At 37.8% G+C, this 25,425-nt stretch overlaps 9 protein-coding genes across 9 annotated transcripts; 4 read left to right on the plus strand and 5 right to left on the minus strand.

Moving 5' to 3' along the window:
• Positions 1 to 326: 326 nt before the first annotated feature.
• GCK72_008269 (uncharacterized protein) lies at positions 327 to 4,464 on the minus strand (the record flags this gene model as incomplete). The annotated part of the gene is made up of 4 exons (XM_003104879.2): positions 327 to 1,266; positions 1,327 to 1,499; positions 2,651 to 2,823; positions 4,230 to 4,464. The coding sequence occupies 4 exons, from the start codon at positions 4,462 to 4,464 to the stop codon at positions 327 to 329; spliced, it is 1,521 nt and encodes a 506-aa protein (XP_003104927.2).
• On the plus strand, positions 2,531 to 3,216 carry GCK72_008270 (uncharacterized protein; the record flags this gene model as incomplete). The annotated part of the gene is made up of 3 exons (XM_053726738.1): positions 2,531 to 2,610; positions 2,660 to 2,720; positions 2,773 to 3,216. 3 exons carry the CDS (start codon positions 2,531 to 2,533, stop codon positions 3,214 to 3,216), a joined length of 585 nt encoding a protein of 194 aa, XP_053586315.1.
• On the plus strand, positions 3,256 to 3,579 carry GCK72_008271 (uncharacterized protein; the record flags this gene model as incomplete). The annotated part of the gene is made up of 1 exon (XM_053726739.1): positions 3,256 to 3,579. One exon carries the CDS (start codon positions 3,256 to 3,258, stop codon positions 3,577 to 3,579), a length of 324 nt encoding a protein of 107 aa, XP_053586316.1.
• On the plus strand, positions 4,354 to 4,972 carry GCK72_008272 (uncharacterized protein; the record flags this gene model as incomplete). The annotated part of the gene is made up of 4 exons (XM_053726740.1): positions 4,354 to 4,493; positions 4,616 to 4,667; positions 4,736 to 4,848; positions 4,897 to 4,972. The coding sequence occupies 4 exons, from the start codon at positions 4,354 to 4,356 to the stop codon at positions 4,970 to 4,972; spliced, it is 381 nt and encodes a 126-aa protein (XP_053586317.1).
• An 898-nt stretch (positions 4,973 to 5,870) lies between these two features.
• GCK72_008273 (uncharacterized protein) lies at positions 5,871 to 8,776 on the plus strand (the record flags this gene model as incomplete). Its single annotated transcript, XM_053726741.1, has 5 exons — positions 5,871 to 5,944; positions 5,996 to 6,271; positions 6,327 to 6,848; positions 7,482 to 7,745; positions 7,795 to 8,776. 5 exons carry the CDS (start codon positions 5,871 to 5,873, stop codon positions 8,774 to 8,776), a joined length of 2,118 nt encoding a protein of 705 aa, XP_053586318.1.
• Positions 8,777 to 10,161: 1,385 nt separating this feature from the next.
• On the minus strand, positions 10,162 to 10,989 carry GCK72_008274 (uncharacterized protein; the record flags this gene model as incomplete). The annotated part of the gene is made up of 1 exon (XM_053726742.1): positions 10,162 to 10,989. One exon carries the CDS (start codon positions 10,987 to 10,989, stop codon positions 10,162 to 10,164), a length of 828 nt encoding a protein of 275 aa, XP_053586319.1.
• A 223-nt stretch (positions 10,990 to 11,212) lies between these two features.
• On the minus strand, positions 11,213 to 12,704 carry GCK72_008275 (uncharacterized protein; the record flags this gene model as incomplete). Its single annotated transcript, XM_053726743.1, has 4 exons — positions 11,213 to 11,489; positions 11,541 to 12,059; positions 12,299 to 12,574; positions 12,631 to 12,704. 4 exons carry the CDS (start codon positions 12,702 to 12,704, stop codon positions 11,213 to 11,215), a joined length of 1,146 nt encoding a protein of 381 aa, XP_053586320.1.
• Positions 12,705 to 20,634: 7,930 nt separating this feature from the next.
• Positions 20,635 to 22,007, minus strand: GCK72_008276 (uncharacterized protein; the record flags this gene model as incomplete). The annotated part of the gene is made up of 3 exons (XM_053726744.1): positions 20,635 to 21,355; positions 21,614 to 21,883; positions 21,934 to 22,007. 3 exons carry the CDS (start codon positions 22,005 to 22,007, stop codon positions 20,635 to 20,637), a joined length of 1,065 nt encoding a protein of 354 aa, XP_053586321.1.
• Positions 22,008 to 22,595: 588 nt separating this feature from the next.
• On the minus strand, positions 22,596 to 24,374 carry GCK72_008277 (uncharacterized protein; the record flags this gene model as incomplete). Its single annotated transcript, XM_003104935.2, has 2 exons — positions 22,596 to 23,514; positions 24,283 to 24,374. The coding sequence occupies 2 exons, from the start codon at positions 24,372 to 24,374 to the stop codon at positions 22,596 to 22,598; spliced, it is 1,011 nt and encodes a 336-aa protein (XP_003104983.2).
• Between the last annotated feature and the right edge of the window lie 1,051 nt (positions 24,375 to 25,425).

The raw sequence follows: 25,425 nt of genomic DNA on the forward strand, positions 1-25,425 counted from the left end.
GATTCTAGTTTTTAGTTTTTTACAGCTTTTAGTGTTTTTAGTGTTTTTAGTGTTTCTAGTGTTTCTAGTTTGTTAGTGTGCATGTTTTTAGAAAAAAGAATCTAGAAAGAATTACACTACATACAAATTTTTGATTTGAATTCTCGCTACTCGCGAGACGACATTCTAGTCAGGACTTCCTGGTAAGAAAACAGTTTGACAATTTATTCAATAAACGAAAATTTATGAAATCAAACCGAAAACTTTGAAAATTAATATATGAAAGAATAAGAATTAACATTTACTGATAACACAGGTTTATCAAAAGTATCCTGGATAAAAAAAGCTCATTCAGAATTTCCAACACAATGCGGATACCAGACATACATTGTCAGCAAGCACGAGTCTTCATCTCCATAAATATCAATCGTTGCCTTAGTTCTGTCATTTCTATAAAAATCATAACCTCCTTTGATTGGTAATGTTTCTCCACTGCTGCTTTTGAAATATCTCACTTGGTTGATAGGTACCTCCATATGATTGATTCCTTTAAAAACAACAGCTTTATTTATAATTGGAAAGACCACTTCTTCGTCAGCGGAGAGAACTTGAATTTTCAAACTTTCTATTCGAGGATTGGATCCTCTCAGCCAATGCTTGATGAACCTGTTGATATTTTTCTCTGTCAGATTTATCAGACCGATTTTTATTTCCTTGCTATTCAACAGCAACATCTCATCGATTGTCAAGGAAACCGGTTTCTCCGGACCCGAAAGGAGTTCGAGGCTATCATAGTTTTGAATCAAAACTCGATGAGGATGAAGGAGAATATCGGAAGTTCCCCTTAAACGAAGTGACTTCGTTGGGAAATGCTTCAGTATCAACTCAACATGATCCCTTTCATCGGTGTGAATTGAAATTTGAAGTTCTTTAATCCACCCGATCGAAGTTCCTATTTCATTGATATCTTGTACATGGGAGCCTTCACGAAACTCAATCCAATGAAATCCAGAACAGTCAAAAGTAGTTTTGAAGTAATCCATCCATTCTTTAAAATTATAACCTATTATAGTCCATCCCCTTTTAGGGCGTTCTTCGAAAATTTTCAGTTTCATTTTATCCGGTTTTGATTGGTTTCCCTTCGTGAACTCCCATTCCAAGATATTTTCTCCAACCAACATACAGACAAATATCGAATCGGTTACTTCAACTTTTATACCGACTGTCTCTAGATTCAAAGAGTTCACTAGAACTTGCGCTCTTTTGGAGAGAAGTGTGAAGCCTATGCTGAAAATAAGGTTGTTTGAGTTTCTGGTATCAAAACTAATTATTAAAATTAAAACTCACAATGCAAAGGGGTCCATAGTTTTAATCACTTGAAGAATTGCTTCAAGAGGTAGATTGAAGAGAGGAAAAGAGGATGACATCGCTGCTGCAGGAGACAGAGATGAATGAGTGAGACGGGGGTCTGTTGGGCGTCCTGGAGATGCGCATAGGTTGAGCAAATAACCAAAGCGCGCCTATCAATGGGAAGATAGATGGATTTGGGAAGTATGACAGATGGTGTGTTATTCGCAAAACAGAACAATGGGAGGCAGACCTCTGTTCACTAGTCAGCACCTTTTTGGTGTTAGCAAGTGCGCTCCAATAGACTTGGCGGGAAGCTTGAAATCAATAATGTTCAAAATGAGCTTTCTCGTTCAATTTCAAAAGCAGCGAGCTGTTGTCAAATGGGACGGCGCGGTGACCCTTGGAGCGCTAAGTTTAATTTGCTGCTTTGCCGTGGGCAGTCGATACGTAGCGTAGTCACTCATCATTTTAGTTTCAAAAAATGTCCGGTTTCACAACAATATCAGTGCACTCTACATCTACTAAAGGACATGTTCTCACATACCTCGCAAATAGTGTAGCATTCCTAGGATAGTCCTTGGCTAGACAAACAGGACTTCTCAGGCCTCATCATCATATCTATGATCTATGTACTTGAATACGTAATTCGAATCTCCTTAAACGCGGGAAACTAAGCAGATGGTGTAGTTCGTCAAGCACCTCCGAAAAAGTCGTTGGCTCTGTACGTATCAAGTCAACACGACAACGCAGCGAATTGACCTTGATCAAATTCGAACTTCCCGCCAAATCTAGTGGAGCGCGTACTTAATACTCACCCCAAGAATATGCTGCAGCTGACTAGTCTAACAGAGATGCGGGACGCAAAGTCGCATAAACGCGCTTTGTTGCACAGCGGTTGGCACAGTGCAAAAAAAGGACTTGGCTGAGTGTTAAATTCAATTAGCGTGTGTTTGTCGTATCTTTCAATAAAAAATGCGCGGTAAATTCAAAACTTCTCGCTGCGGACCTTACGTCTCGCACCCCTGTGTAGTCTCTGTCCAACCTCCCACTGTGTGTTGGGAATAACACACCATCTGTCATACTTCCCAAATCCGTCTAATTTCCGATTGCTTGATGCGCTTAAGTTATTTGTTCAACCTACACCAATCTCCACCCAACAGTTCCCCTCAATCTCATTCACCCCCTGTCTCCTACAGCAACGATGTCCTCCTCTTTCCCTCTCTTCAACCTGCCTTCTGAAGTAATTCTCCATGTGATCAAATCTATGGACTGTTTTGAATAGTGAGTTTCTATCTGAATATCAAAAACTGTATCAAACTACCGTTTTCAGCATAACCTTCTCATTCCTCTCCGAGCGAGCGAAGAGTGTTGTGAAGTCGATGAATTTAAAGGTACTTGGCTCGACTGCTACAGTAGCCAAGTCTATAACTTTGAAAATGTCAGTTGGGCACACATACGTGGTCTTGGAGTTCACAAAAGGGAACCAACAATTTCCTGATAAATTTACTATATCTCCTAGAGGATCCATTTACTGAATATATCGTAGAAGAGCACAGCTTTAAGGAATGGATGGAGCACTGCAAATCTATTTTCAACTATGCTGGGTTTCTTGACATTACACTTGCTAAAGGTTTTCAACTATTCGATCTTAATGAGATCAGTACCATTATCGGCTCGATCAGAAACGTTACGATTTCCCCAGGAGTTGGTGATACTGAGGTTGAGGTGATACTGAAGCATTTCCCAACAAAACCACTTTGGTTCAAATTTGGAATTTTCGAAATGGGAGCTTTCGAAGCTCTCCTACACCCACATCGGATTTTGATTCAAAATATTGATAGTCTCTGCATTGAGGAGGTTGATCCACAGATTTCATTGGATGATTGATTGATGGCGAATAGTAAGGAAATAACAACTACAGTAAATATGACAACGAAGGAGGTCAACCGATTTATTAAACATTGGCTGAGAGGATCCAACCCTAGAATGGAATGTTTGAAAATTGGACTGCTCAATAATGAAGTTATTAACAAAGAAAATATTCTAAAAGGAATTAATTATGCAGAGGCGCCTATCAACCAAGTGAGACATTTCAAATCAAACCGTTGGGGACCGATGAAAGTCAATCGAGGTGTTGACTTCTATCGAAAAGATGGAATCATGGCGACAATACAAATTGATGTCTATGGAGATGATACCTGGCTGACAATGTATGTTTGGTATCCCCATTGTGTTGCAGACCTTGAATAATGATTTACAAACTCATTTAACTAACAATTTTACTGTATTCCTTATCCGTCATTTTTTGTATTTGATTTCGTTGTTGAATGAATTTTTGAGCATCTAAGTAGTTTTACATTCAAGTAAGTCAAAAAACAGGTTTTGACACCAAACGTGAAAAAAATGAATTTTAAAATGAGGTATTCTCTGTTCTTGTTACCCGAATTGCCAAACCGACTTATATTTCAAAATACGTATTCTTAAGTTCAGTTACGAATCGTCTGGTTCCGAAATTTCTCGTTTTATAACGTCCCAAAATCGTATTGTGAAAAACAACCAACTATTAAATTTCCGATTCGAAGTATGACAATGACAAGGGCACTTTGCAGCTGGTACGTTTTGTACCTATTAGCTCGGCACAGTTCTTACAACTGCGCTAAACTGAAATAATTTTTTTGGCTCTAGTAGAGCGCGGTTGTAAGACATATGCCGTGCTAATAGCAAATCTAACATCAAATTCTTTTAATTATCCTTCTTCACTAATTGTAATGGTGATTTCAAAACTTCCTTTGGTGCGAAACGTTGCAGAAAGAACAATTCTTACAAAAATCAAAAGTCCAAACAGCATTTCCCCTTTTCAAATTTCCATATTTCTCCTTCCCTCATAAAACTTTTATCACCTTCCCCTTTCCCAATACCAAACCACCATTTCACCATGAGTGGGAGGAGCCTCACTCCCCTATAAATATCCGACTCGCTCCGTAGATTTTCATCATTCGACGGCGGATCGCCATGACTTGTCTCATGGCAATCTTCTTGATCGTCTCGTGCTTCCTTCTGGTTCCAGATGTCTCCTGCTTGACCAAATTCCAATTTTCTGGTCGTTTCTGGTGTTCCCTTCCGTTCTTCCGCCATAATATAACCATCTATGAGGATGATTGGGTGTAAGTATTGATTATGCGTCTGTCGCAGAGTTGCGCGGAATTCCGATTTCTAGAAAATCACTTCCGCGGCTCTGATCGGCTATTACGGTATCAAAACTATGCTCTAGCGAAGAAAATTTCAGCTACGATACCGCGATATCCCATATGGGCGCCAAAAATTCGACTAAGCATATGGTGAGGAGGAAAGCGATTACGGTGTAAGTACGCAGTTTCTAGCTATCCAGCACAAATGAAATTTCCAGAAAAACTTCGAGCTCTACATGGATATTAGACATAGTTGCAACAGTAAAGGGGAACGCGTGCTACCTTATAAGATGTTGAGAGTTCATCTTGGAAACTTTCCGCAAAACAACGCGTGAGTCAAAGACAGAGCTAAGGTCAAACATATATAAAAGGTTTTCAGAGGATACTACAAATTACTTTACATCAACCTGACTGACGCTGGTCTGGCAGTTCCCAGTCTGATCGGAGGTTATTGATCGAACTTCTTCAATGCAAGCATTGAATTGAACTGATAAGTAATACGTTGTGGATTGAATAAACTTTCATTCTCAAATTTTCAGTTATACGCTTGTTCGAGAAGCTCTAAAAGAAGTCAAAAACTATACAGCGCGATTATAAAGGCTTAGAATGAATAAAAACTAATCGAAACTAATTAGAATTGCTCAAAATCCTCATACTTGCAAATTTACGGCCCGGGCCGGGCCGGTAGAGAATTTTCAAGGCCCGGCCCGGCCCGAAGACCCGGCTTCAAAAAAAGGTATCTATTTTTAACCAAATTTTTTGAATTTTTTTGATATTTTACATTAAAAATTTCAATTTTTTGATGCATAACTATCTTTTGATTGAATTCTGAAGTATAGTCAAAAATTTGACATTTTTGGGAAAAAATTCAAAAAAATTCAAATTTTCGTTCAAATTTTTCAGCCGGGCCGTGGAAATTCTTGTCACGGGCCGGCCCGGCCCGTTGTAAGTATGAAAATCCTCAAAAGTTAGTTCTGACTACAGTTGTCTTTAATCTGAAAGTACGTTTCCCTTTTCGGAAGGCTGCGCTCTACTTAGAATCCTGATCTATAAAAGCCAACCTTTCCGGTCATACATGAATGTGGCGCCTATCTCAGTACGGTTGCAGTTCCCAAGGAGTTAGATGTCATTTCAACAGTCATTTTTGATTTATGACAGACCTTAGTGCAGTACTTACTAAATGTGTAACCAGCTACAGTCCTCCATTTTCCCATCCAATTAACAGCCCTATTTTATCGTATTTACCAGACCTTTGTTGTGTTAGAACAGATGGTCGAGATCTCTATCTAAGGTCTTTTTTCCTCCGCAATTACTCCTGTCCTCTTCATTCATCCCTCATCGCCTGTTGCAGGGATGACCCTTCCTCTGTTCAACCTACCAAGCGCTGCTATTCGTCTCGTTACCCAAATGATGACCAGCAGTGAATTGTAAGTTTTAATATTGTCGCGAACTTAAAGGAAATGTAATCTTGATTTCAGATACAACCTTTGGTCTCTCTCTAAAAAGACGAAAGAAACCGTGAAACCATTGTATCCTAGGAACACACATGTTCAGCGCATTTTGAACGAGGAATTAGTTTCGATAAAATGGATATGTCAAATGAGATATGTTATTGAACATCTCCGGATACTCTTAGATCCTGACCTAATCACATTCACAAATTCTCTTGCAATGGTGACGTCGCCGTTCTCTCTTTTCAACCTACCCGATAAGGCTATAAGTCAAGTGATTCAATTCATGAACTATGATGAGCTGTAAGTTCATTTCTTGGTTTTTTTTTTTTTCAAATACTAATAGTAAGAATTTCAGAATTTTCTTGTCTCTTCTTTCTAAAAGAGCAAAACACATTGTGGAGTCGTTGAATGTGAAAAGTACTCTTGTGTCTGTTGTTGTAAACGAAGGGATTGATGTTCATTTATCAATTGGCACAAAAGAATATTTAAAATTCGAGTATTTTAATGATGACAAAACTCATCATGCACCACCGAATGGAATGTGGTTAAAAGTTAACAATGATTGTGAGCTAACAGAGTCCTGGAGAATCAAAGGACTTTGTATCAAGAAGTGGTTGGATCATATCAAGACCATCTTCCATTTTTCGGAAATCGATTATTTCAACTTTGGCGAGGACTCAATCACATTTGATATCGATGTGATCCGTGATATATTCGACAATTACTCAGGATTCCGGAATCCGTTCTTCCCAGATTGGAACAGTACTCCTTATTCAATCATCTCATCTGCACCAGGGATGACAACCCCATTTCCTCTGATCAACCTACCAAGAAATGCTATTCGTCTTGTTACTCAAATGATGACCAGCAATGAGTTGTAAGTTTGAATATTGTCGCGAACTCACTAAGGTCATGGAGTCAGTGTGGAGATATGGCTCGTGACTTATATCATTGGAAAGCTGAAATTACGCTGATTTCAAATATATATATATTCAGGGTTTATCTCTCGATCCCTGGTATTGAGACGGTGTGGCGTATGTGTCATTTTTTTGTTGCATTTTTTGAATGAACTTCCAAGCAGCTCCAATTGATTCCGACTTGTGTTTTTTAAATTAAGTAATAAGGAAATAAATGAATGGTAAGAAAAACGCCAAAAGAAGATTTTAATGACTTTTGGATTATCAAATGATGAACACAACTTTGAGAATAAGTTTTCATTGAATTTTAGTTTTGTCACATAATTAAAAGTCAACTCTTTTTAGAAAATGTTTTTCTCGAAAAGAAGTTATTTCAAAAAAAAACAAAAAAACTGGCTTGCCACTCTTACCCACGCCACACCACCTCACTACCACTTACACAATGCTGCAGGTATTTTTCACGGTCAAAGCATCGAGGATAAAAACTGAATATATATTTGGAATCAGCGTCTTCTCAGCTTTCCAATGGTATTAGTCAGGTCCCACGACTCCATGACCTTTCTTATTCAGTTAACATACAATGGTAATTACAGATTTTTCCTTTGGTCTCTCTCCGAAAAGACAAAGAAAGAAGTGAAGCCATTGTATCTGAAGAACACATATGTTCAGCGTATTTCGAGTAATGATTTAGTTTTGTTCAAAATGCTATTAAAGGGCGAGAAATTTAAAGATGAGTTAGACGAAGAGAAACTCACATTCACGTCTCCTCCTGCGATGGTGACATCTCGGTTCTCTCTTTTCAACCTACCCAATAAGGCTATACGTCAAGTGATTAAATTCATGGACTTTGATGAAATGTGAGTTTTTTGATTTGTCATTTTTATGCATCTCCGTCAAAAATTTCAGAATTCTTCTTTCTTTTCTTTCAAAGAGAGCAAAAGATATCGCAGCGTCGTTGGAAATAAAATGTGATATTGTGATAATCGATATAGGCAGTAGTATTAAAATCGATATCTCAATTGACACAAAATTCACTCTAAACTTGGAGATTTCTAACAGCCAAACTTCCGATTCGCCGAAAGCAGCGTTATTAATCAGTGAAACTAGAGAAGAAGAAGATAAAGTAATCAACTCGTGGATCATCAATGGATTTAGTGTCAAAAAGTGGTTGAATCATATCAAATCTATCTTCCATTTTTCGGGTGAAAATTATCTCATCTTTTGCGAGGGCTCAGTCGCATTTGATATGAACGACTTCCGTGATGTAATCAACAGTCACTCAAAACTCGAACTCGAAGACGATTGCGGTCCTGAGAGTTATGTAATGGATATACTAAAAACCTTCCCAACTACAAAACTTGGGCTGAGCAGCAGCTTATTTGAGAGTGGAAAGCCTCCATACGAGGTGTTGATTCAAAACTATGACCAGCTTTACATTTGTTCCAGACATCAATCCACAATCACATTGGATGATTTATTAACTTTGAATAGTTTATATATTTTTGTATCTGGATTGACTATCACGGAAAAAAATGTCAATAGACTCATCAAACATTGGATGAGAGGGTCGAATCCTCGAATGGAACAAATGTATATCAGTTTCAACGGTGATAGAATCATTGATAAAGATCTAGTTCTAAAGAAACTGAATTACGTGGAATTCTCCGCGGATCAGAAGAGATATTTCAAAGAAAAAGATGAACCGACGTTCACCATTTTGACAATTAAAGGAGGCTTTAACATTTCAAGATCCGATGGAACTAAGGCTACTATTCAATTTGAAGAGTCTTTCAAGTCCTTACATATTTATGTTTGGCATCCTCACTGTATTGCAGAGTTTGATTATTCAGATGAACCACAACCACATCGTGCACCATTCTTTAATTGAAACTGTTTATTACTGGTTTATTACTGAATACAGTTTTGCTTCAAATAAAATTTTTGCAAAACAGGTTTCTCACAGATATACGATATTATCTAATTGTTATTTTGTTGACCGGTTTATACATGTCTGCTCTACAATCTGACTAGGAGTTTCCAACAATACTTTATTTTTGAGAAATGCCCAGTTTGACATTTTAGGGGAGACATTTTTCAAGGGCACTTCGGTGGAGCGCATTTGTAAGAACTGTGGCGAGCTATGATTGTATAACCGTATTTTTACACATCGAAAGCGCTAACAATAAGTTTTATATTTGCCCAATAAATACCTCAAGATTATTCGATAATGTTGCCTCTTTACTTAGTCGTTTTTCTTGGAGGTGACTATGTTGGTTATAATTTGAACCGCACTCTCTACCATGGAACCATTGGTCGCTAACATTTATGTAATTGAATAATTGTATTAAATTCAGTGTTTTGCAAACTTGCAAAATTTTGGGTCGGCTCGGCCCGACTGTTGTGGAATTATTCATTCCACAAGTCGTACTTTTGCATAATAAAAACTAAATACAATAATATAAAAACATCTGATCCAAATCAGTAAAAGGAGCATAGCTCCACCCTTCTAACACCCCTTTTCAGCTTCCCCGTCGTCCTTTTCCCTGGAATCGCCTCCTTCTGTTTTCCTCTTCACTGTCCCGCTGCATCCGCGCTCTGCTGGACACTTCTCTGCGTCGCGACTCACTGGCCATGAGATGGGCTGCCGTCGACGGAGGCAAGTTCGAATCGGTTGGAAGGACGACGGACCGCTGTCACGTCTCTCCCTTTTTTCCCTAATTTAATATGTTTTCTAATATGAAAATAACATTCACAACGCGAATCACCAAGCGTTCTCTCTTTAACCATAATAATAAATCTTTATAATTACCACCAATTCTTCGTTCTCTCTCTCTTTTCAGGTTTCTCACATCTTCATACACTTAGGCCTAAAATCACTATAAACTTAGTCCTTTCTCTATTTTTCTTCTAATCACACACTCTCTTAGTCCTCTCGTCACCGTCTCTCCTTACTATCTCCGTCTTCGTTTCCTTCACTTCCTCTCCGTTATCTATCACTCTTCCTGTCTACCCTGCCTGGCTTGTGCTCCTAAAGGGACTAACCCTTCCTTTATGGGCACAACACCGACGAACTACTTTCTCTTACACACCTGCTTTTTCAAATTCTTGCAAAGAGACAATTAGATAATCTAGATAACAATTAGAATACCGGTGAGAAGATTTTTTTTCAAAAACTTTATTCGAAACAAAACAGCATTCAGTAGTAAACCATGCAAAAGAACAATAAACGCTTCAACGCTTTAATGGTGCACGACGTGGTTAAGATTCATCTGATTAATCAGAATCTGCAATACAGTGTGGATGCCAAACATAAATAAGTAAGGACTTGAAAGACTCTTCAAATTTTAAAGTAGCCTTAGTTCCATCGGATCTCGGAATGTCAAAGCCACCTTCAACTGTCAAAATGGTGAACGTCTGTTCATCATTATTTTTGAAATATCTCTTCTGATTTGCGGGGAATTCTACGTAATTCAATTTCTTTAGAACTAGATCTTTGTCAATGATTCCATCACCGTTGAAACTGATATACATTTGTTCCATTCGAGAATTCGACCCCTTCATCCAATGTTTGATGAGTCTATTGACATCTTTTTCCGTGATAGTCAATCCAGATACAAAAATGTGTAAACTATTCAAAGTTAATAAATCATCCAATGTGATTGTGGATTGAGGTCTGGACCAAATGTAAAGCTGGTCATAATTTTGAATCAAAACCTCGTATGGAGGCTTTCCACTCTCAAATAAGCTGCTTTCCAGCGATAGTTTTGCAGTTGGGAAGGTTTTCAGTATTTCCATTACATATGCCTCCGGGCCGCAATTGTTTCCAAGTTCGAGTCTCGAATGGCTGTTAAATACATCACGAAAGTCGTTCATATCAAAAGTTACAGAGCCTTCACCGAAGTCTAGCCGATTTACTTCCGAAAAATGAAAGATAGATTTGAGATGATCCAACCATTTTTTTACACTAAGTCCATTGATTAGCCACGAGTTGACTACTTTTTCAGGTCTCAATATTACTTCTTCTTCTTCTCCTTCATCATCTACATCGTCTTCTGCTGCATGTTCTTCTCTTTTTTCATATTCGGTGATCAATAACCACATTCCTTTCGGCGAAAGAAAAGTACTACTCTTAGAAAATTCCAGTTTCACATCGAATTTCGTGCCAATTGAAATTTTGATAGTAACCGTACTGGTGATATTAATTGACACAAAAGTGCTTTTTATTTCCAACGATTCCGCGATACTCTTCGATCTTTTAGAAAGAAAAGAAAAAATAATTCTGAAAATTTTGATAGATATGCATAAAAATGACAAATATCAAAACTCACATTTCATCATAGTTCATGGATTGAATCACGTGGCGTATAGCCTTATTGGGTAGTTTGAAAAGAGAGAACCGAGATGTCACCATCGCAGGAGGAGACGTGAATGTGAGTGGCTCGGGTTGTCCGTATATGAAGTGCTCGTCGAAAAACTGTTTCTTTGGTAGCATTTTAAATAAAACTAAATCATTATTCAAAATCCGTTGTACATAGGTGTTCTTTGGATACAATGGTTTCACGGCTTTCTTTGTCTTTTTGGAAAGACACCATAAGAAAAATCTGGAATTTACATTGTATGTTAACAGAGTTGGCAACAATATTAAAACTTACAATTCATTGCTGGTCATCATTTGGGTAACGAGACAAATAACATTGCTTGGTAGGTTGATCAGAGGAAATGGGGTTGTTATCCCTGCTGCAGAAGAGATGATTGAATAAGGAGCACGGTAGCTATCTGGAAAGAACGGATGCCGGAGTTTAGAGTAACTGTTGAATATATCACGGATCACATTGATATCAAATGAGATTGAGTCTTCGCCAAAGTTGAAATAATCAATTTCCGAAAAATGGAAGATGATCTTGATATGATCCAACCACTTCTTGATACAAAGTCCTACAATTCTCCAGGACACTGTTAGCTCATTATAATGATTAACCCTTATCCACATTCCATTCGGCAAATGCCGACTTTTGTCATCATTAAAAAACTCCAATTTCACATAGTCTTTTGTGCCAAGTGAAATATTGACAGTAATCCCACTGGTTATAACAACAGATACGAGAGTACTTTTCACATTCAACGACTCCACAATGTCCGTTGCTCTTTTAGAAAGAAGAGACAAGAAAATTCTGAAATGCTTACTTTTTGTAACTGAAACGGGCCAAAACGGGCCGGTGCGTAATTGAAACGCAATGTTATGTGGTGAAAAATGCACCAAAATATAGATGTCGGCGAGTTCTAAAATGGCTTTTTTGACCGGACTTGTCGAGATCAACATTTTGATATATTTTCACTCATACTATTGCGTTTCAAGCGAGTTACGCTCCTTCCCGTGTCTGCCCGGTCTGCAAGACTGAAATCCACTTACAGCTCTTCATAGTTCATAAATTGAATCACATGGCGTATAGCCTTATCGGGTAGGTTGAAAAGAGAGAACGGCGACGTCACCATTGCAAGAGAATTTGTGAATGTGATTAGGTCAGGTTTTAAGAGTACCCGGAGCTGCTCAAAATCATATCTCAATTGAGATATCCATTTCATCGAAACTAAATCATCGTTCAGAATGCGCTGAACATGTGTGTTCTTCGAATACAATGGTTTCACGACTTCTTTCGTTTTTTTGGAGAGAGACCAAATGTTGTATCTGGAATCAAGGTTAAACATCACATTATTTGAGTTTGCAACAATATTAAAACTTACAATTCATTGCTGGTCATCATTTGAGTAACAAGACAAATAACATTGCTTGGTAGGTTGATCAGAGGAAGGGTCATCCTTGCAATAGGCAATAGGGGATGAATGAAGAGGATAGGAGTAGTGGGGGAAGAGAAGAGAGATTAGATAGAGATCTCGACCATCTGTCCTAACACAACAAAGGTCTGGTAAATACGATAAAATAGGGCTGTTAATTGGATGGGAAAATGGGGGACTGTAGCTGGTTACACAGCGTTTTAATAAGTAATGCACTCTAACATCTATTATAAACTCAAATATGACTGTGAGAAGATAAGCATAAGATCGCATTTAACTCCTTGGGACAACAAAAAGTATGGAGTTCTAAAAAAGCATTCAAAATTTCCAATGTAAAATGACAATTCCAAAACCATAAAAGTAAGGTATTAATTGTTAATTAATTTGTTAATTGTTTATTACGACTTTGCGAGTCGTGAGAATAGATCAGAAACAGTACATACATAACACATAATTAACACGTAGGCAATGAGGATGACATAATATTGTGAGAGAGGGCTAAAAATATTGGAGAATATACAGTTAAAAGAGGTTTCGTTGGGATGCGCTGTTTAGTTGTGTCAAATAAGTTAGAGTACGGTTGACAAAGAATTTCCTTCGCAGTTTGTTTTTTGGACGCTTCCAAACGAATCTAGTCTTTGCGCGCGTGCGATTGTTTGGTGATAATATTTTTGTGATAATTATTGTGAATAAATCGGCTGTATTGAGGTCTATATTGCCACTCATTATTTTGTCAATGAGTCTTTTATCTATCTGCAGGCGCCTGTCTTTCAAAGAAGAGAGCCCGTAGAGTTGGTTGCGCTCATTTGAGGTTTTGTATATTTAATTAATACATGAACAGAACTCACCTTGCATATATGGAATGCAATTACAAGCTGAATAAGCTTGGTAATTCTAACAGTAGTAATAAATTAACAGGATTTTTCTTGAAAAAATCAGAAATTGAGACGTGCATAATGGAAAAAGATGTTGTTGTATGCATACTGCAGGTGGGGGTTTTTTCATTTATGAAATAGAAAAAGAATGTATAGGCCGGTGCCAGTCAACAACACAATTAGATAATGATGTATTTTATTGGAAATTATATTGGAAACAAAACATTATTCAGTAGTAAACCATGCAAATTAACAATAACAGTCTTAATTAGAAAATGGTGCACGATGTGCTCGGAATCGATCTGTGTCTTTATCTGCAATACAGTGTGGATGCCAAACAATAATATGTAAGGACTCAAAAGACTCTTCAAACAGAATAGTAGCCTTAGTTCCATCGAATCTTGAAATGTCAGAACCACCTTTAACAGTCAAAACGATAAACGTCTGTTCATCGTTTTCTTTAAAATATCTCTTCTGATCCGCGGGGAGTTCGACGTAATTCAATTTTTTTAGAACTAGATCTTTGTCAACCCTTCTATCATTCTTGAAACTGATATACATTTGTTCTATTCGAGGATTCGATCCCCTCATCCAATGTTTGATGAATCCGTTGACATCTTTCTCGGTTATACTCAATTCTGATACTTCAATATACACACTATTCAACGTTAATAAATCATCCAATGTGATTGTGGATTGATGTCTGGACCAAATGCTCAGATAGTCATAATTTTGAATCAACACCTCGTATGGAGGCTTTCCAATTTCAAACAAGTTGCTTGCCAGCGATAATTTTGCAGTAGGGAAGGTTTTCAGTATTTCCATTACATATGCCTCCGGGCCGCAGTTGTTTCCAAGTCCGAGTCTTGATTGACAGTTGAATACACCACGGAAATCGTTCATATCAAAAGTGGATGAGCCCTCACCGAAGTCGAGCCAATTGACTTCCGAAAAATGAAAGATGGTTTTAGTAAGATCCAACCATTTTTTGATACTAAATCCATTGAGTATCCAGGAGTTGACTACTTTTTTAGGACTCAATATTACTTCTTCTCCTTCTCCTTCATCTTCTTCATCGTCATCTTCATCTGCTGCATCTTCTTCTCCTTTTTCATATTCGGTGACCAATAACCACGTTCCTTTCGGCGAAAGAAAAGTACTGCTGTTCGAAAATTCCAGCTTCACATCGAATTTTTCGTCAATTGAAATACTGATAGTAACCTTACTCCGTATATCAATTGACACAAATGTGCTTTTTATTTCCAACGATTCGGCGATACTCTTCGATCTCTCAGAAAGAAAAGAGAGAAGAATTCTGAAATTTTTGATAAGTATGCAATGAAATGACAAATGACAAAACTCACATTTCATCACAATTCATGAATTGAATCACATGACGGATAGCCTGATCGGGTAATTTGAAAAGAGAGAAATGAGATGTCACCATTGGAGGAGGAGACGTGAATGTGAGTGTCTCAGGTAGTCCGTTTAAGTCCTCTTCAATGTACACTTGCCTTGGTAGCATTTTGAATAAAACTAAATCATTATTCAAAATCCGTTGCACATAGGTGTTCCTCGAATACAATGGTTTCACGACTTTCTTTGTCTTTTTAGAGAGAGACCAGAGTGAAAATCTGGAATTAACTTTGTATTTTAACTGACTACTAGGTAAAATCATGGAGTCAGTGTAGAGATATGGGCGTGGTGTATGTCATTGGAAAGCTTACTATAGTTTTTGCCCTCGAGGCTTGGTATTTGAGAAAAATGAGGGTAAAGTTTGGACCGCTGGCAGCAAGTCATCCTGAAAAATACCGACAGCGTAGTGTAAGTGGTAGTGAGGCGGTGTGGTGTGGATTCGACTTGAATTTTAATTGCACTCATCAGAGTTGCGCGGAAGTGATTTTTTCTAAAACGGAAGTCGGACGTCGGAAGTCGGAAGTGGAAAAAATCCCGGAAGTCGAAAGTGGGAAGTAGATTTTTTCGCAACGATTCAAAAACTCCAAGAGAAAAGGTTATAAATTTCGCGAAAATCAGTTGAAAATTAGTTTTTGACTGAAGAAAAGCCTATTTTCTGACCTTTTAGACCAGTTTTCCTTGTATTTCTGCAAAATTTACTGTTCCTAATTTCCACAGTTATGGAATGACGGAAGTCGGAAGTAAAACTCCTTATCCGGAAGTCGGAAGTCGGGAGTCGAAAGTGAAAATCCGAAAACGGAAGTCGGAAGCCGGAAGTCGGAAGTGAAAAAAAGCCCGGAAGTTGGGAAGTCGGAAGTCGGAATTCCGCGCAACTCTTGCACTCATATGACAACACAGTTCTTAAAGTTGTGTATCACCTAGTAATTAAAAAGTCATTACCCAAATTAAAAAAAACAAGTCAAAACAAATTAGAAATTAATTAAAGCTGCTTGGAAGTTCATTCAAAAAATGCAGCGAAAAAATGGCTTGGTCAGAAGTCGAACCGACACACTTTCCCGCGCACCACCACCTCAAAACTAGACCTTGAGGGCAAAAACTGAATATGTATTCGAAATCAGCGTGTTCTCAGCTTTCCAATAATATAGGTCACATCCCAGAACTTCATGACCTTAGAGAGTTTGCAACAATATAAAAACTTACAATTCATTGCTGGTCATCATTTGAGTAACAAGACGAATAGCATTGCTTGGTAGGTTGATCAGAGGAAACGGGGTAGAGATCTCTGCTGCAGACGAGATAATTGAATACGGAACACTGTAGCAATCGGGGTGGAAAGGAGGCCGGAATCCTGAGTAATTAATGAATATATCACGGATCACATTGATATCAAATGTGATTGAGTCTTCGCCAAAGTTGAAATAATCAATTTCCGAAAAATGGAAGATGGTCTTGATATGATCCAACCACTTTTTGATACAAAGTCCTTTTATTCTCCAGGATTCTACTGCATCACTATAACTGTTAACCATTAACCACATTCCGTTCGGTACATGAGTTTTGTCATTAAAAAACTCCAATTTCATATAGTCTTCTGTGCCAAGTGATATATAACCTATTCTCCGTAAGACTCGAGCATCACCTCTGTATGTAGGGGCGTAGAGCCCACAGGTATGATAGTGTTTACCCAGTTTGTGTGCATATACTATGGGTCTTTGGTAACCCATATGCAAAATTTTGGTGCCCACCTACCGGTCCCTGGGTTACTGTAGGTGCTCAAAGGTGCAAAACTTAAATTTTTTCTTTTAAGTCGTAGAAGCCCAATTTTTTTAGTGTAGTTCATAGACGTTTATAATAATTTTTTCACAAAGTTTCAAAACATTTCAAAAAAATTTTGTCGAGTTATTCGCAAAAAACCAATTTTTTGGAGCATTTTTTCTGTATTTTTAAAAATTTCGGTTCTTAAAACAAAAATCCCCCTCGGCAAACTCTATTTAAAACAAAAGTCATTCGATGAGTTTACAAATAAAATATATTTGAATAAATTTTAAGTCTTCGCAGAAGTCGAAAAGAGCCCATGTAAAGTACTGAAATTTTCAAAACAAAATATAAGTTAATTTTCTTTATGAAAATGAATAGAGCACAATTATCTGAACATTTTTTGTGTTGCACTTCTTTCAATAACTCTATTACATCCTGCTAAAATTTTGAGTTTTTGTCAAAAAAATTTTTTTTTTTCAAATTTTTTAAATGTCAAGCTTCAATGATGATGATAGTTTTATTGAGTCAAAATCTAGGAAATTGCTTTAAATATGTGTTTTTGTTCACTCTGAGACTAATGTGTTAGCTGGGAGTCGTTTTTCCTTTTTTGTTAAGAAGAGGGACCTCCTTTTTTGTATCAAGGTAATGACCCAGAGTGAAACGCAAGATCGTCGACGATATTTTATCATAAGATAAATCCTAAAAAGACTAAAACTTAACAACATGTTTTAGGAGTAACAACACTGTTTCCAGAAAGTTGCATACACTTTTCACGTTTGGAGCGATTTTTTGGTGAAGTCACTTTGAGACATTGTAACTTTGTTTATTTTATAGGATTTCATTAAATTTTGATTGTGGTGAAATAGTGATAAAGTTGGCTACAAAAAAGCTAATTGGACCAATCTATCAAAACTGAAACCGGGAGAGATACGGCTCATAACATGAAAATTGACAGTACTCGTGAAATCAGAAAATGGCAACTTTCGAAAAAAGGTATCTCGTTGAATGAAATGCACTTATATCTTTCAAAACGTCCCATTATGCATTTTAGGGACTTATGGGTCTATTCACAAGATAGCAGTAAAGCAAAAAACTGCTTTTCAAAAAATGTTGAAAATTATCATTTTTTTGACAAAGACTCAAAATTTTAGCAGGATGTAATAGAGTTATTGAAAGAAGTGCAACACAAAAAATGTTCAGATAATTGTGCTCTATTCATTTTCATAACGAAAATTAACTTATATTTTGTTTTGAAAATTTCAGTACTTTACATGGGCTCTTTTCGACTTCTGCGAAGACTTAAAATTTATTCAAATATGTTTTATTTGTAAACTCATCGGATGACTTTTGTTTTAAATAGAGTTTGCCGAGGGGGATTTTTGTTTTAAGAACCGAAATTTTTAAAAATACAGAAAAAATGCTCCAGAAAATTGGTTTTTTGCGAATAACTCGACAAAATTTTTTTGAAATGTTTTGAAACTTTGTGAAAAAATTATTATAAACGTCTATGAACTACACTAAAAAAATTGGGCTTCTACGACTTAAAAGAAAAAATTTAAGTTTTGCACCTTTGAGCACCTACAGTAACCCAGGGACCGGTAGGTGGGCACCAAAATTTTGCATATGGGTTACCAAAGACCCATAGCACATCATTATATGAGAACCTGTACCTATGGCACGCGTTGCTCGAGTCTTACAGAGAACACGTTATATAAACAGAAATCCCACTGGTTATGACAACAGATACGAGAGTACTTTTCACATTCAACGACTCTACAATGTCCGTTGCTCTCTTAGAAAGAAGAGAAAGAAAAATTCTGAAATCTTTACTATTTGAAAACAATGACTAAGAAATGCACTTACAGCTCATCATAGTCCATGAGTTGAATCACATGACGTAGAGCCTTATCGGGTAGCTTGAAAAGAAAGAAACGAGATGTCACTATTGCAGGAGGGGTCGTGAATGTGATTCGTTCTGGATCTAAGCGTATCCAGAGCGTCTCAAGGGTGTATCCCATTTGAGATATCATTTGCATCAAAACTAGTTCATCATTCAAAATGCGCTGAACATGTGTGTCCTTCGGATACAATGGCTTCACGACTTCTTTCGTTTTTTTGGAGAGAGACGAGAGGGTATATCTAAAATCAGGATTAAAAATTAAGTTCATTAATTGATCTGAAAATATGATTTAAACTTACAATTCATTGCTGGTCATCATTTTGGTAACAAGACGAATAACATTGCTTGGTAGGTTGATCAGAGGAAGGGTCATCCCTGCCACAAGAGATGGGGATGAATGAAGAGGACAGGAGTAATTGGGAAGAACGGGAGGCCGTAGATAGAAATCTCAACCATCTGTCCTACATCAATAAAGGTCAAGCAAATAAGATAGGCATGGGAAAATTGGATGGGAAAATGGACTGTCGCTGGTTACACAGCGGTTTAGTAAGTACTAAGCACTAACAAGGGAAGCCCTCGAAGTGTCAGAAGTGTCACTCAAGAATTTGGCCCCTGATAATTTTCAGCGAATCTGAAATAACATTTTGCTAAACTCTTCTGTGAACCTAGTTAGAGCTGTCAAACATTCTCTAGGATTCAGCTTTTTCACAACCTCCTGACCAGTGTGTGCTTTCGAAATTTTTTTTCGAAAAACGTTGTAATCGAAAGATTTTTCGAAAGATTTTTCGAAAAAATTTTCGAAGATTTTTCGAAAACTCTTCGAAAAATATTTGGATCTTTCGAAGATTTTTCGAAAATTTTTCGAAAATTTTCGAGATTTTTCGAAAATTTTTCGAAGAATTTTTCGAAAATTTTTCGAAGAATTTTCGAAAAATCTTTGGAAATTTCTGGAAGTTTCTAGAAGATTCTGAAAATTTCGGAAAACATCTGGAAACAAGAATTTCGCTCATGGATAGGCATTTTAGAGTTCCGGAGTACATTTGTGTCCGCCCTCGCATAAGTTCCTTGCCAGTTGACTTGTTTATTCACTAAAAATGACTCAAATTAAAATTTTATTGGTGCAAAACGTGTCCGATAATACAAATGTGCTCCGGAACTGAAAACTGTTCATCCATAACCGAAATCCCTGTTTCCAGATTTTTCCCAAAATTTCCGATCACCCCTCAATTTTTCGAAAATTCTTCGAAAATTTTTCGAAAAATTTTCGAAAAATCTTCGAAAAATTTCTTTCGAAAATTCTTCGAAAAATTTTTCGAAAAATTTTTCGAAAGATTTTTCGAAGGGTTTTTCGAAAATTTTTCGAAATAAATTTTTCGAAGAATTTTCGAAGATTCTTCGAAAAATTTTCCGAAAAATCTTACGGAAAATTTTTCGAAAATCTTTCGAAGACACACACTGCTCCTGACTACCATGCCGGACTACTATGCCGATGGTTGGAAAACTGGGGGATATGTGTGAGTAGACATTTCAGCAGACCGCGTGTCACTCAAAAAAGTTTAACCATAGGAAAAGCTTGACGGCTCATCGGCTCACAGAAGGAACTAGCAGAATTTTATTTCAGATTCGGAATCTACAGACTCGAAAGTGTCAGGTGCCATATTCTTAAGTCGTTTAAAAGAGGACACTTCGAGAACTTCCCTTGTAAGATCTATTATAAACTCTAATACGATGAGAAGATGAAAATGAGATGGCATCTAACTCCTTGGGAACTACATATGACCAGGAATATTCGTTTTCATTTATCAGGATTCCAAAAATAGTGATTCTGCAGCCTTCAGAGCTATATTTATGATTCATCTTAAGATGAGACATTCTATGTCAGCGAAGAGTCTGTTCAAAAATAATAGCTTACAAAAAGTGCAAAATTTATTAAAATTTATTGAAATGCCAAGCATTATAACAAACAATAAAAGTTTTGATGAAAAAGCTCGGTTAAAAGTTATCTTAATTCCGATCAGTCACACAATGTGGATGCCATACAAACATACTGAACACATCTGAAACCTCTCCAAATGTGATAGTAGCTAAGGTCCCATCACGTCTCCAAATGTCGACTCCTCCATAAACGGTTTCAACTCTATACCAGCATTTGTTATGTTTGAAATATCTCTTCTGGTCAGCGGGGAATTTCACGTAACTCAAGTCCCTTAGAACGAGATCTTTATCAGTGGGTCTATAATCCTTGAAACTGATGCAAATTCGTTCCATTCTAGGATTCGATCCTTTTGTCCAATGCTTAATGAATCGGTTGACATCTTTTTCGGTTATAACCAATTCTGATACTTCGATATATCGACTATTCATCATTAGCAAGTCGTCCAATGTGATTGTAGACGGAAGGCTTGGCTCAATTGCCAGTTCGTCGTAGTTCTGAATCAATACCTCGTTTGGGGGCTTCCCGCTTTCAAATAAATCATTACTCAGCGACAGAATTTCGGTTGAAAAGTTTTTCAGTATAGACATCACATGAGCCTCTGAACTACTATCGTCACTAATCCAAATTTCATAGCAATTGTTGAATGTATCACGGATCTCATTAATATCAAATGTTGTTGAGTCCTCGCCAAACCGTATATCAATTTTCGAGAAATGAAATACTGTCTTAGTGTGATCTAACCATTTTTTGATACTCAGTCCTTTACTTATCCAGTAGTTGGCTAATTCGCTAAATTCTTTTCCAAACAATAACCACAATTCTTTCCGTGAAGAGAGACTTCTACTGCTAGAAAATTGCAAATCCGCCGAAAATTGTCTGCCAATTGAGATAAAAATTCTAACTCTTCGCGTTATAGAAACTGACACTTGAGTGCTCTCTATATTCAGCGACGTCACAGTTTCCTTTAATCTCTTTGAGAGAAATGAGAGGAACAATCTGAAATTTTCGATTGGAGAATTCAGAAAAAAGACAAATTAGAAAACTCACATTTCATCATAGTTCATTGATTTAATCACATGACGTATAACCTTATCGGGTAGGTTGAAAAGAGGGAACCGAGATATCATCATTGCAGGAGGATACGTGAATGTGAGTGTCTCAGTTCGTCTGTTCAAATTCCTTTTGAAGTACGCTTCCTTTGATGACATTTTGAATAAAACTAGTTCATTATTCAAAATGCGCTGAACATGTGTGTGCCTCGGATACAATGGTTTCACCGTTTTCTTTGTCTTTTTGGAAAGGGACCACAGGTTGTATCTGAAATAAGGTTACATTTTATTTGAGTTCGCTACAATATAAAAACTTACAATTCATTGCTGGTCATCATTTGGGTAACAAGACGAATAACATTTCTTGGTAGGTTGATCAGAGGAAGGGTCATCACTGCAACAGACGATGAGGGATGAATGAAGAGGACAAGAGCAATTGGGGAGGTATGGAGGCCTTAGACAGAGATCTCGACCATCTGTCATTCCACAATAAAGGCCAAGCAAATAAGATAGACGTGTTAATTGGATTCGAAAATGGATTGTAGCTGGTTACACAGTGTATTAGTATGTACTGCACTAAGATCTACTATAAACTCAAATATGACTCCTGAAAAACTGCAACCGTGAGGTGAAAGGCTATACAGTCAGGAATGTTCATTGATCAGGATCCCTAGCAAAGCTGTGCGGAATTCCTTCCTTCAACATTCGACTTCCGTGTAAAATGTTCAGGAAATGTATGAATTCTTCAGAGCTATATTTACGATTCTTCTCAAGATGAGATGACATCTAACTCCTTGGGAAGTGCAACCCTGCTGCGATTTACGTGACATTCATGTATGACCAGAAAGTGGATTAATGGTATGTTATAATCAGGGTTGACGTACTTATTGTGTAAATATAAAACCATCACAAAAAAAGTGTTAACAATAGAGAAATGGGCTCTGGGGTATTCGAAGAGGCAACCTTACCGTTATACAATGTTAATTCAAAACTACAAGCACAAAATACGCATAATTGTTAAACAGAACAGAAGCAGTCGTCCCATCAGCCCTACGCACATCGTATCCACCATTAATGTACGCATAATCGGGATTGTTGATAAACGGAGGGTTCTCCAAATATCTTCGATGAGTAGAAGGCATCTTTTGATAGTTGATTCCTTTTAGAACGGCCTCCTCGCTGATTCTTCGGTCATCATCCGAAGAAAGTTCCAAGTATTCCAATCTAGGATTCGACCCAGCCATCCAGTGTTTGATGAAGCGATTCAAAACTTTTTCACTGAGTTTCTCACTGCTTATCGTTATAACCTTACTATTCATTATCAATAGATTATCGATAGCTAATGGAGTCCTCCAGTTTAAGTCAAGATGATTGAAATTTTGAATGAAAACTTCCTGCAGAAGCTTGTTATTTTCATCTTTGTTTGTAAACGGATTACAGTCCAAGTATAGTTTTTTCACTGGTATGAAAAGTTTCAGAAGATCACGAGCTTCCTCATCAGTGTATTCTCGCATTATTTTTAATATTGTGAACGATTCGAATGTTTTCCGGAAAGATTTGAAATGGGGGATCAGTCGTTCAAAAAAGACAGTTGTCACTTTCGATTGATGGAAGACTTCAAGGCAGTGACTCAACCAATCCTCGAATCGATAACCTTTTCGGCTCCGTGTGAAACTATGTCGTCCCCTGGTCGAGGTGACCGTTGGTTTGACCATTTCAGACGGCAAGTTATTAATGGCAACTTGATCGTCTGCAAACGAGCAACGGATGTTTTCGGTGATGCGTTTGTGAATTCTAATTGAGACTTCCTCTTCGTCAACTTTGATAGTGATTCGAGAAGAGAGGCCAATCGATTTCACCACTTCCTTGCTTTGTTTCGAGACCAATGATAGAGCGAATCTGAAAAAAAAAACCAGTTTGGAAATTCGTCTACCGCCTTAGACGCGCTCGAATCTTATTTGCTCACTTTTAGGATTGGCGCTCTTTTTACGTGTTTCAATGAGTTTCATGCTCTAAAAAGCCGTCAATGAGTCGGAGCATCTAGAGTACCTTTGGCGGACCTTAAAAATGTGAAAGTTAAGCGAAAACGTCGAACTGAAGCTAAATCAGGCGCATCTTTGACGATTAGGTATAACGCTAACCACGGTTTAGTTGGTTCTAATTATTCGTAAGGCGGAAGGTCCGCTTCGCCGAGTCACGATGCGTGCGCTTCCCGGTTTATATTGCGAACCGGGCCGACCCGGGCCGGCTCGTAACTCGCTTCAAACGCAATATAATGAGCTCAAAAGTATACCAAAATGTAGATTTCGACGAGTTCTATGTCACTGATCTCATACGGGCTGGATGGCTATTCGTTAATGTGCCGCGGGACGGGAAAAAGTGCCAAAAAACGCCAAAATGGCCAAAAAAGCCATTCTAGCCCGGTCCGCGGCACATTAACGAATAGACATCCGCCCCAAATAAAGTCAGTGACATAGAACTCGTCGAGATCTACATTTTGGTATATTTTGGAGCTCATAATGTTGCGTTTGAAGCGAGTTACGAGCCGGCCCGGGTCGGCCCGGTTTGCAAGTATGGTAAAAATCCTTGCCACTGTGTCAGTATTCGGGCGGTTCTATTTCAGATAGTTTTTAATAAGGGCTACAATACAATTAGAAAAAAACTCACTGATCAAATCTTCTCATTAGTAGGACAACAAGTTGGAGAGGGTCGTCGGGGAGACGAAGGAGAGGGAAGGGGGGACGGTCACCGTCCTCCATGACTGCAGAAGACGTGAATTACGGGTAGTCGGGGGAGAGTAGGTCCAACAATTAGTAGAGCAAATAGAGACAAATCTTGCAGATGTATTGCTAGCCGAATCGATGACGTTTGGATAAGGCAAGAACGACGTTCCGATACGCCGCCACATTTGAACGTGTTCTGTTTCTTCCTCACTCCTTATTCACGTCTTCTGCCATCATGACCAATAGAATCCCTCTTCTCCGTCTCCCCGACAATGCTATCGAACGTGTTCTTCGACATATAGGAGAACTCGAAACGTGAGTTGGTTTTTGCAGAATTCCGGGATGATTTACATCGTTTTTCTCAAGTACATTGTCGATAATTCTTCGAAAATTGCCAGGAATTGGTTTTCTATGTCGCTCAGCGGTTGGCACGGTGCCAAAAACAGACTTGGCTGAGTGCCAAGTTCAAGTTTAGCGTGTGTTTGTCGTATCTTTCAATGAAAAACGCGACGCACACGCAACGCGACTGGCGCGGTAAATTCAAAACTTTTCGTTGCGGACCTTACGTCTCGCACCCCTGTGTCTGTTGTAAGACGAGTTTCTTTCGTGAAAAATTGAAGTTCCGCCAACGGTTTCAGAAAAACAAATTTTGCGGGCTGAAGCGCGTCAGGGAGTTGTGGGCGGAGCTCAAACTGCATGCGGCACAGATGAAATACCACCTAATTCTTTAAAGCAACATTGAATTTAAATTTTAATAGATTTTTCAGCGTTTTTTGCTGTATATTTGCATATTTTTTAAAGTTTAATCAATTAAAACATGAATTTATCTCGAAATTCAATGTTTTTCGTAGTGAGCGGTATCCGCGCCGCTTGCAGTTTAAGCTCCGCCCACAGCTCCCTGCAATACTTGTCGGAACTTGATTTTTTCACCACAGTATGCGTAACTGTGACCAAATTTTAAAATGTTTATTTACAACCACGCTCTTCCAAAACTAAATAGTTTTGTGGAAACGTGAAAAACACTGAGAAAAAAAAAAGATTTCGATACAGCGCAATTGTGAAAACTGTTTATATCAAACAAAAACAA

This window comes from Caenorhabditis remanei, chromosome III (genome assembly GCF_010183535.1).
Source record: "Caenorhabditis remanei strain PX506 chromosome III, whole genome shotgun sequence".
NCBI lineage: Eukaryota > Metazoa > Nematoda > Chromadorea > Rhabditida > Rhabditidae > Caenorhabditis > Caenorhabditis remanei.